The sequence below is a fragment of the Calypte anna genome, chromosome 3 (assembly GCF_003957555.1).
Source record: "Calypte anna isolate BGI_N300 chromosome 3, bCalAnn1_v1.p, whole genome shotgun sequence".
NCBI lineage: Eukaryota > Metazoa > Chordata > Aves > Apodiformes > Trochilidae > Calypte > Calypte anna.
In genome coordinates, this window is record NC_044246.1 from 1,078,168 (window position 1) to 1,089,633 (window position 11,466).

Here is an 11,466-nt window from a genome sequence, read left to right on the forward strand (position 1 = left end):
CCTCACCTCAGGCAGGAGGAGCCGGGATGGAGCCACAAAACCCCGGCCATGGAGGCACCGGGAGGGGAATGTTTGGAATTAACCCCGAGGGTCCCCTCAGCAGCAGCTCCAGAGGCTGGGGAGAGCTTCCCATGGAAGGGGTCTGGGGAAGGCTGCGGCTGAGCTGGGGAATAGCTTGGCTGAGATAAGGGGTGCGGGTGTAACAGAAGGGGGTGTTTAGGAGGTGAAGAGGCAAAACCAGGGTGGCAGTTTTAATAGGAATTAGAGCTTTGCTCCCCAGGGTGGAAAAGGCAATTCCTCAGGTTGGGAAGTGTTTAAAACAAAGGTGACAGAAGGCCTAGAGAAGTCTGCACCTGAGCTGGGTAATCAAATGGTTGCTGAGAGAAGGGGTTATTGGCCAGGGCACGATTAAAAAAAAAAACAGACAATAACCTGTAGAACTGATAAACTTTCATTTCAGTGACTATTGTTCTTTTTTTTTTAAATAAAAAAAAAGGTGACAGCTCAAAACTCATCAAGAAATCCTGAACAGAGGCACGGAACACAAAGCTGAAGAACGTGATTGAAGCCAATAATGAGGAAATAAACCCACAACGACCAAGCCAGTGTTCCTGTTGGTCAGTGCATGGTGAGGAGCTGAGCTGGGTGCTGTTCCCTCTCCTCTGGCTGCCATTCCCCAGCTTCTCCCAGCTCCATCCCCAGGAACACCACCAGCTATTCCCAGTTCAGTGCCTGCCCTCCTGCCCAGCTCCCACCAGCACCTCGCAGCTTTTTCCATGGATTTTATCTGCCTATTCCCAGCCACTGCCAGGACAGAGCTGTCCCACCTGCTAAGCCCTCAGAGCTCCCAGGGAGAAGCTTCTTTGTTGTTCTCCAACCCTTTCAACATTGTCTTTTTTTTTTTTTTCTCTCTTCTTTTTGAGGGACTTTGTCCAAAACTGCCCGGAAAAAATCCCAAGCAAGTTGCATCAACTTATTTTCCTTTGCAAGGCAAACCTCCCTGGCTTGCAGGGCTTTTCAGGACAGATGACTCTCTTTTTCCAGTGCCAGCAATCCTAGCAAAAAAAAATTTTTAATTAATAATAATAACTTAAAAAGTCAAAACAAAGCGAGAACACCCCCAGCAGCTCCCACTTGGGGGGAACAGGAAGACAAAGCTCCATTTCTTTCTGCCTGGTTCCCCACACCGGGCTGGTACCTGAGCAGGGCAAGGAGGGCACAGCCAGGTTCTGCCAAAGGTCCAGAGCATCAGAGGAGCAGAACCGAGCCAGAAACAGCACTGGGAAACCGAACCAGGCTCCTGGGGGATGAAATAGGCTCCAGGGAGGGGTCTGGGTGATGCTGCTGAGGGCTATTAGGGCTAATTAAGGCTAATTAGTGCCAGCATAGCGCAGTTTAGGGGCTTGCAGGGCTCAGCGCTGCCTCCTCAGGCAACAAGGGAAAGGGGGGAAAGGGAGAGGGAAGGGGAAGGGGAAGGAAAAGGAAAGGGAGAGGGAGAGGGAGAGGGAGAGGGAGAGGGAAGGAAAGGGGAAGGGTAAGAGAAAGGGAAGGGAAAAGGGAAGGGGAAAGGGAAGGGAAAGAGAAAGGGAAGGGAAAGGGAAAGGGAAGGGAAGAGAAGGAAAGGGAAAAGGGAAGGGGAAGGGAAGGGAAGGGAAAAGAAAGGGGAAAGGAAAAGGAAAAAGGAAAGGGAAGGGAAGGAAAGGAAAGTGATTTCAAATTCAGACTTGAAGCAATGCGGGTGGAAAAAGGGGCAATTTTTTTAATTATTATTATTCTCTCTTTTTTCCCCCCAAATTACAACAAATTTTGTCACCAGCGTGTTAACACTCCCCACCCCCCTGCCCTGCTCCCTCGGCTATCCAGACGGTTCTGCTGGGATCTGGGAATGGTGCGGGGAGCCTGGCAACCCCCCTAGCAAGGGTGACAAGTGACAAATAACCCCCGCACCGCCCTGCCCGCAGCGCCCCGCAGCGCAGCCGATGTCCTCTGACTGCTCCAGCCGGGACCACGTCTGGGGCAGGCACCGGGCTGGGGCTGGCCGGGAATGCTGAGGGATGGAAGTCAGATTTTAAGCCTCACTTGGCCATAGGATGATGTTCCCTGGGCTGGGGGTGACAGATGATAATTGTCACTTGGTTTGTTTGCAAGGGTGGAGCTCATCAGGCTGAGGGCCAAGAGGAGAGCAGAACCTCGAGGAGAAGCCCAGGGATGCTCAGGACTTGTAAGAGAAGCCCAGGATGCTCAGGGATTGTGCAGGAAAAGCCCAGGAGTGCTCAGGACTTCGAGGAACAGCCCAGGGATGGTCAGGGATTGTGCAGGAGAAGCCCAGGGGTGATCAGAACTTAAAGGAGAAGCCCAGGGGTGCTCAGGACTTGTAAGAGAAGCCCAGGGGTGCTCAGGGATTGTGCAGATGCCCAGGACTTTGAGGAAAAGCCCAGGGGTGTTCAGGACTTTGAGGAAAAGCCCAGAGGTGCTCAGGGATTGTGCAGGAACAGCCCAGGGAAGCTCAGGACTTGTAAGAGAAGCCCAGGGGTGCTCAGGACTTGCAGGAGAAATCCAGGGATGCTCAGGGATTGTGCAGGAAAAGCCCAGGGGTGCTCAGAACTTCAAGGAGAAGCCCAGGGGTGCTCAGGATTTGAGGAGAAGCCCAGAGGTGCTCAGGGATTGTGCAGGAGAAGCCCAGGGGTGCTCAGGACTTTGAGGAAAAGCCAGGGGTGCTCAGGAGAAGTTGGATTTACCCGAGCCAGGAGAGCCTCTCTCTCTGTGTACATTCCAGGCTCAGGAAGTCTTCAAGATGCTGGAGAAGGGGGGAGGGAAAAAAAAGGAAAAAAGCAAAATAATGTCCTGCAGTCAGCTGAGAGGCTGGCCAGGGGTTTGCAGCCCAGCCCAGCCCTTAGCCAGGGAGCTGTGCAGCCAGCAGAGAGGGGAATCCAGTTCATCCTGGCCTGGGGAACTGGGAAAATGTTGTCAGCTTGGGGCTGTGCTGAGAGGAAAAGCCTCCAGTGCCAAGGACCAAGCACTGGTCTCCAGCTTCCTTAGCTGGGCAAAGCATCAGGTGGAAACTATCCTGGGAGCTGCCTCCTGAATTCCTGCTCTTCTCAGCTCAGCAAAGCAGGGAAGGAAAAGTGCAAGGATGGGCAAAAGGATCCTTCACCCCTGCAGAGGTGCCAGAGGGTGGAAGGGGCAGTGGAGGTGGCACAGAGGAGGCACCAGGAGCTGCTCAAGGACTGATCTTCTGGAGGAGCACATCCCTAAAACAGCACAAACATCCCTAAAAGAGCAGAAACATCCCTAAAACAGCAGAAACATCCCTAAAACAGCACAAACATCCCTAAAAGAGCAGAAAACATCCTAGAACAGCAGAAACATCCCTAAAACAGCACAAGCATCCCTAAAAACAGCAGAAACATCCCTAGGACAGACACATCCAACCACGGCAGGGGGGATCCTGCTCCAGCAAACCACCAGCTCCAGGATGCCTGCTCAGGAGCCTTCTTTCTCCTAACTCTATTTCCTTTCCCCAAAGCCATCCATCCATATTCAGCTTTTTCTAAAAAAAAAAATAAAATAAATTCCTCCTCATTCCAGCCCGATTCCAGCCCAGCTCCTTTCCTGTTGTGCCCTGTGTCTTCCAGCAGGGATTCCAGCAGTGGTGTGCAGGCAGGCAGCCACCTCCTCAGCCCTGCTCTGCTCTTATCTGGGGTGCTGATGGAAAACACACTCCGGGTTGGATCGGGGGATCATTAACTGCTCCCTGCCCTGCCTGAAGTGCTGCCCTGGGGAAAACTCCTGGCATCCTGCTCCGGGGCATCCCAGGAGCAATCCTGGTTTTAATGGGGTGTCCTCAGCAGGGAGAGCCTCCTGCCACGGGTGGGCAATCCCACTCCCACTCCTGTTCTTTCCCCCCTTCCCCTTTGGGCAGCAGCTCCACTTTGAGCAAAGCGTTTTATTTTAGATGTTGGGTTTGTGATCTTTTTGTTTTGTTTTGGGGTTTTCTTGAGCCTCTTGGCTCTTCATTTCCCCGGGCTCCGTTCCCCTGCCTGGCTCAGCCCCTCGCCAACCCAAACATCCTCCATCCGCCCCGCAGCCCCCGCTCAATGTCCCTCCTTGTTCTGCGCGGGGAGGTCCCGCCCCTTCCCCAGCTCCCAGGGAGGAGATGAAACCCCTAAAAAAAGAATAAAAATAAAAAAATCCAGGAGCTCCATCCAGCAGGGATCCATCTCCTCAGGAAGTCTCTCCCCCTGGGACAAGGAGTGGGAAGGATTTTTGTGGGTGCGTTTTTTGGGGGGTGGAGGGGAGCTCCTCTTCCTCGAGGATGCTCACGGGGGGAGGATCCTTGGGGTTGAGCTAAATAAAAATAACAGAGACAGATTCTTGTCCCACCCCCCAGTCCCTGGGCATCACCCCCGGTGGCCATGGGGCAATCAATCAACTCAGAGGTTACGTCGCGGTTTAATTGTACTAAAGGAGAAACATGCATAACATCGGGGGGGTGGGGATAACAGGCACCAGCACTGCACCGGGAGGAGGTTCCTCCGAGGGGGGAAGGCCACGGGCCTGGGGGGGTCTCCACCGCCCACCCCCGGCACATGTCCCCTCCACCCAACCCACCCAGCGCTGCTCCCACTCCTCCAGCTCCCTCGGCGCCAGCACCGGGAGCAGCCAGAGCCTTCCCCGCGGGGACGGAGCTGGAGCAGGGGGCAGCCCCCACCCCTTCGCCTGCTCCTTCACCCTGCAGCAAGGTCCTGCTCACCAGGGAGGGCACCCAGAGCCAGCCAGGGCTCCGAGGGATGGGTGCTGAGGGAGTTGTTCCAGGCCTGGTCAGTCCCAAGGGCTCCTTCTCAGCACCCCACGGGGAGCAGGGCTGGTACAGAACAAGCTGGGGCCAGTGAGGAGGAGGAGGAGGAGGAAGGCAGAGGCCACCGTGAGCCTTCCTTCCCTCCTCCTGCACGCACCACCTCAACTCCTTCCTCAAGACGAAACGGAATTCAGGATTCCAGCCTGTGAGGGCCCCCAGGCTGCAGGACCTCATCCTTCCTGAGCCTCGGGGGAAGAGGATGCTCTGCACCCCCTTTCTTTGGCACCTCATTTGTGGTTTTTGTTGGGGTTTTTTTGTTTGGTTTGGGTTGGGTTTTTTTGTGTTCCTCCCCATGGTGTAAAAGCCACCCGGAGGTGGAGGGCAGGATGCACATCCCGCATCATCACACCGGGGCTTGGCAGCGCTGCTGGAGCCAGCAGGGGAACCCCCGGCCACCAGGGAAGCCACCCCCTACCCTGCCCCCTTCCCCTTAAAACTCATATGCGGAGACGAAGAGGGTGATTTTGGAGAGGTGCTTGGCTTGGAAGACGCGGTCCAGGTACTCGGACATGTCCACATCCAGCTGGATGGTCTGGGGCCCCTGGAGGCTCTGCACCAGGATCAGCTCTCCGGTCTGGCGGTCGGAGCGCTGCATGACGAAGTGTCCGCGGCTCTTCCCCCCCAGGATACCGAACCGGAGGCTGTCGGGTCCGGCCCGGCCCGGTGCCGCCGCCGTGGCCATGCGGAAGAGAGGGGTGGGTGTCAGGAGGTTGGAGGGCAAGGGGAGGTAGTGGAAGGAGATGGTTTTGGGGGCTTGGTGGCACGACCGGCTCTCCATGGGGCAGGGGTTGCGCTCGCACTGGCTGCAAGAGAGAGAAGAGATGGAGAGGGGAGGAGGTTCCCCCCCCAACACACACAGATGGTTTTGGGGACACAGTTTGGGCTCTTCCCCCCCCAAAAAAAAAACCCAAAACCCAAACAAAGAACCCCAAAGCAGGTTGTGCACCACTTACAAGGGGGAGGTTTTGACGTAGGTGACATTGCCAGCGGGCTGGGGGCACTGGGGGCTGACACACTGGAAACCCCCCCCCGTGTTGATGCAGGAGGTCCCCACACTGCAGTTGTGCTGGGACAGGGAGCACTCGTCAATGTCTGCAAAACAAGGGGACACACACACACAGGCTCACTGGAGACCCCAAACTGCCCCCCCAACCCCCCGGGGCTTGCTTTGGGTGGAAAACAGGCAAAAGGGGCAGCTGGTTCTCCTGACTTTCCTGCTGACTTGCTGGGAAGCAGCAGCTCCCTGGGGTTGCCAGACACCCAGGACACCCCCCAGACACCCAGCAAGCAAACCAGGAGCTGGGGGTGCAGGGATTTGCTGGCAGCACTAGCCAGGTCCTGTGAAAGGCACGGAAATTATGGGGGGGAAAGGAGAAAACTTCAGTTGTCTCTCCCTGAGCTGCAGAAATCAACACTTTGCAGCACCAAAAATATCCCTGGTTTGCAGGAGGAGAGTTTCACAGGACCTGCCCTGGCCACCCACCATCCCAAGCTGCTCCTCTGGTTTAGGAGGAGAAAGCTGCTGGCCCCTTGCTGCCTGATTCTTGCTTTTTAATGCTTTTTTGTCTTTCTTCTCAGGGACGTGCCATTCACAGGGGACTCCTGCACTCTTTCCATAGAATCACAGACTCTCTGAGCTTGGAAAAGCCCTTTAAAATCCTCAGGTCCCACCAACCCAACACCACCACACCTTCCAGACCATGTCCCCAAGTGCCATGGTTAATGAACACCTCCAGGGTTGGTGGCCCCATCACTGCCCTGGGCACCTGTCCCAAAGCTTCCCCACTCTTCCAGTAAGGAAATCTCTCCTAATATCCTATTTTCCTATCCTAATACTCTCATTTCACCTAATATCCTGATTTTCTATCCTAATATCCTATCCTAATACCCTAATTTCCTATTCTAATACCCTAATTTCTCCTAATTTGCTCTTCTCAGTGATGACCAGTGGTGGGCCAAGGGGCAGTGGGTGCAAGCTGGAGCACAGGAGGTTCCATGCAAACATCAGAAAAAGCTTCTTCACTGCCAGGGTGAGGGACCTGCCCAGGGAGGTTCTGGATTCTCCTTCTCTGGGGACATTCAGACCCCCCCTGGATGTGTTCCTGGGTGACCTGCCCTGGGTGTTCCCTGCTCTGGCTGGGGGGGTTGGACTGGGTGATCCCTGGAAAGCCCTTCCTACCCTAACACTGTGTGAATCTGTGAATACCCCGTTCCTGGGAGGCCGAGGAGCACCCCTGAAACCTCAGCTGTGTCCAAACCTCCCCATGTGCCCCCTCTCCCAGCCCAACCCGGGCACCTCCCGCTGCCACCTTTGCGTGGAGAGGGGAAAAAAGAAAAAAAAAAAAAAAGAAGTGGGGGAAAAAAAGCGAACCGGGGGGGTGAATCCTTCCGTTTGGCACCCCCAGCCCTCACCTTGGCAGCTCTTGCCATCCCCCAGCAGGATGTAGCCCCCGGGGCAGGCGCAGCGGAAGGAGCCGGGGAGGTTGATGCAGGAGTGGGCGCAGAGCCGGGGCCCGCCCGGCCCTTTGTAGACCTCGCACTCGTTCAGGTCTGCGGAGAGAGGTCCCGGGGAGGGGGTGCAGGGCTGGGACCACCCCTCCCCTGCACCTTGTGCCCCCCACCCCCTTCCCAACTCGGGGCTGACCCTGGCAGAGCCCGTTGGCGGCCGTGCCGCTCATGTGGAAGCCCGGGTCGCAGCTGCAGTGCTGGGTTCGGTCCATTTGGGCACAGCGGGGCTGGCGGCTGAAGGCCGGGTCGTCCCTGACGCTCCAAGCAGGGGGAGCTGGGGGACAGGCACGGCGGGATGAGGTTGGGAAGGAGGTGGGGTGAGGGAAAGGCGGCTGGGAGGGTTTTGGGTCACCCACCCGTCTGGGCTTGGTACTGGCAGGTGGCTCCGGTCCACTGCTGGGGACAGAGGCACTTGTAGTGGTTCAGCCCCTCCAGGCACGTCCCCCCGTTCTGGCAGGGGCTGCTCGAGCACTCGCTGATCTCTGCAACAGAAAAAATGACCCAAACTCCAGCAGCCTCGTTTCATGGCTCTGCCCCAGCCCTGGCAGTGTCCCAGCCCAGGTTGGATGGGGCTTGGATCACCCTGGGCTGTGGGAGGTGTCCCTGCCCATGGGGTTGGGACTGGAGGAGCTTTAAGGTCCCTTCCCATCCAAACCATGATGATTCCATGTAACAAAGTTGGGACAGCTCAACCCAACCACAGAAGCATAGAATCCCAGACTGGTTTGGGGTGGAAGGGACCTTAAAGCTCCTCCAGTCCCAACCCCATGGGCAGGGACACCTCCCACAGCCCAGGGTGCTCCCAGCCCCATCCAACCTGGCTTTGAGCACTGGCAGGGTGGGAGCATCCACAGCTCCTCTGGGCAGCCTGGCACAGGGGCTCAGCACCCTTCTCATCCCCAGTGTCCCCAGCTGTACCTGCACATCGGGGCTCCTGCCCACTCCAGCTGCCATTGGCCTGGCAGGTCCTGGTGCTGGAGCCCAGCAGCTGGAATCCTGCTGGCAGGTGAAGTGAACCTCGTGTTCCACCAGATATTTGCTGCCAAAACATTACTTCCTCCGCCGGGGCTTGCAGGGCAGGGCAGGAGGCTATGAGAGCACAGGGGTGGGGGTCAGTGCCCATTTGGGGCAGTGCTGATTTGCCTTTCCTGTCCCCCCAGGGTTCCACCCCGTCCCCTCAGTGGCCTCCTCTTCAACTTCTTGTTCTCCTCAGGTCTTGGCTGCTGAGGTAACCTCAACACCCAGCCTCACAGTGGGGTGTGCATCACCAGCAAGGGGTTTGGTGGCAGTTTTGCCCAAAGAACTTGGTGGCATTTTGCCATCCTTCTGTGGTTTTGGTTTGTTGCTTTTCTTTGCCAGAGACACACTTTTCCAGCCCAGTCACTCCCCATGCCTTGCCAGAGCTCTCTGCTCCAACTCTTACAGACTTTTTGACCCTCCTCATGCCTTCCAGGCTGCCAGAAGTGCTGGAACCCACAGCCCACAATTGCCAACACGGATCCAGCTACCTCCATCCCTGGAGATGCCCAAACCTCCTCCCATCCCACCCCAGCACCCCCCAAAGCCCTAGGAGCACCCGGCGGGACCTGGGGGGGACTCACCAGGGGGTGTCTCAGGGGTGGCTTTGGCCAGGGAGGTGTGCAGGGTGCTGAGGTGGCTCTTCATCAGGCGCAGCCCCTCTGTGAAACGCAGCTCCTGCCCTTCAGCCAGCTGCTGCATCTGCCGGATGGCAGCCAGGAGCTGCTGCCTGCCCGGGCAGCTCTGCAGGGACAGGGATGGGTGCTGGGACAGGGGACAGACACCCCCTCCCCATGCCAGCCCCGACCCAGCCTGCTGCTGCTGGGGGCTGGGGATGCTCCTGCAGGAGCTCTGCAGCATCAAAGATCCCCTGAGACACCTGATTTTCTATCCCCTCCCCCATTTTCCCAGACTCAGGAGGAGTTTGGGGTTTTTTCAGCCTGTGAGAGAAGTCCCCAGTTCAGGCATCCTCTCCTCCATTATCTCATCATCTCATCTCATCTCATCTCATCTCATCTCATCTCATCTCATCTCATCTCATATCTCATATCTCATATCTCATATCTCATCTCCTCCTCCTCCTCCTCCTCCTTCTCCTCCTCCTCCTCGAGTGAGGCTGCAGCCCCTTTGCTGGCCCTGGGAGGGATGCCATGAACTCGTGCTCCATCCTTGCTGGAGCTGCCGCCCTGTCCCGCTTCCACATGACAAAAGAAGAGGAAAACATCTGTCTTGTGAGTGCTGCCGGGGCCAGGAGCTGCTGGGACTCCTGCCTGCAGCCCCATGGCTACCCCCGGCCTGACTCACCCGGGAGATTGGGCACCCTCATTATGGGCTTCCTGTGGAATTGGCTTAAAATAAAGAAAAAAGAGCAAGAGCTGAGCAAAGCCAAGGAGGTTTTACAGCCCAGAGAGGAGGAGGGGAACACACGCAGGGTCTGGGGGGGCAAGCAGAGCTGCTGGGCACTGCCCCACCTGGCCCAAGGGTTTCTCCCCACAAACCCCCGCTGTGCTGAAGCTGCTTCTCCTTCCCCAGGCGTTTGCAAAGAAGAAAGAAAAATCCCTGCCCGAGCAGCCCTGCTGTGTCCGCTGCCCGCCCGGGAGGTTTGGGGGTTTTTTTGGGGGGGGTCTCAGGCTGCCGGTGGGATGAGCGGCAGCTCTGGGGTGCGGGAGAGGCAAAAGCAAACAGATGCCTGGCAGGGAGCTTCAGAACCAGCTCTTTGTTTGGGCTGGGTTTAACTTCGGGAGCTCCGGGCGGGATGCTGCTCCGGAGCAAACCCTTCCCCTCCCCTCAAAAAAGAAACAAACAAACCAAGAAGAAAAAGAAAAAACCGTGAGGATTCCTCCCCCCCCTCCCCCTGGTATGGAAGTGGTGACTTCAGGTGTGTGTGCGTGGGGGGAAGGTTGGGAAGAAGGCAAAATAAAGCCCCCCAAAGCAGCAGTTCCCGGGTTAACCCCGGTGTCACTTCCCCACCTGTTTGCTGAGCACCCCGGGGAGAGGGGGGGGAGAGGAGAGGAGACCCCCCCAACCCCCAGAGTCCCTGGGAGAGGTGTGGGTGGTGTGTGTCCCCCCCTCACCTGTGGGGCCGGAGCCGCGGGGAGCAGCAGCAGCAGGAGCGGGGGCAGCAGCAGCAGCAGGAGCGGGCGGTGGTCCGAGCCCCCGGCATGGTCCGTGGCTCCCCCGGGCTCTGCCTCCCGCCTCTCCCCGCCCCGGCCGCGGCCCGGCTCGCCCGGCCTCCCCCGCCGCCCCCGCTCCCCCCGGCTGCGGGGACGGGACGGGACTCGGCGCTTTCTCCGCCCCGGAGAAGAGTGGTTCCCCCCCCCCTGCCCCGATCCCGGCTGGCAGGGGATGCTCGGGGCATCCCGGGGAACCACCGCCGGCTCCCCCCGGCATCCCCGGCAGGGCCACCAGCCCCCGGGACACGCGTGTCCACCACGGGAGCCCTCCCCATCTCCTGCACCCCATCCCCATCCGCTGCAGCCCCTCCCCAGCCTTTGCACCCCCTCCCCAGCCCAGGACTCCCTCGTCATCTTTTCATCCCCTTCCCCAGCTCTTGTACCCTTTCCCAGACCGAGACCTTCTTCCGCATCCTCTGCACCCCCTTTCCAGCCTCTGACCCCCTCCTCATCTTCTGCATCCGCTTCCCCACCCTCTGCACCCTTGCCCCAGCCCTGACCTCCCCTCCCCAAGCCCCGCAACTTCTCCTCATCCCCTGCACCCCTCCCCAGCCCCTGCACCCTTTTCCTCTCCCCTGCACCCCCTTTCCTCTCCCCTGCACCCCCTCCCCAGCCCAGGGGAGGTGGGAGCTGCCGGGCGGTGTGCGGGGTCCCTGCTCCACCTGCTGGGCACGGCTGTAGAGCAGCCCCTGCCACGGACAGAGCAGAAATCCCCTTAAAAAAGATAGAAAAAACCCCAAACCGACAAAGAAAGGCCCGCATACCGCAGGGTGGCTCCGTTCCACCCTACAGGCTCCTCTTTTCCCGTGGTTCCAGCAGGACCGATGGTTTCCTCAGCCTCTGGGAGAACGGGGTTTGGAAGCACCCACTGCTGCCCTTCAGGCTCTGCTCAGCACTTCCCAGGGGGGT

At 58.2% G+C, this 11,466-nt stretch overlaps 1 protein-coding gene across 1 annotated transcript; it reads right to left on the bottom strand.

The window, feature by feature from the left end:
• Positions 1-5,131: 5,131 nt before the first annotated feature.
• FBLN7 (fibulin 7) lies at positions 5,132-10,970 on the bottom strand. Its single transcript, XM_030446666.1, is given in 11 exon segments — positions 5,132-5,661; positions 5,812-5,950; positions 7,271-7,408; positions 7,503-7,640; positions 7,723-7,848; positions 8,285-8,365; positions 8,368-8,413; positions 8,415-8,455; positions 8,968-9,127; positions 10,459-10,668; positions 10,941-10,970. Coding segments are annotated over 11 exon segments (1,482 nt in total). The 3' UTR covers positions 5,132-5,288.
• Between the last annotated feature and the right edge of the window lie 496 nt (positions 10,971-11,466).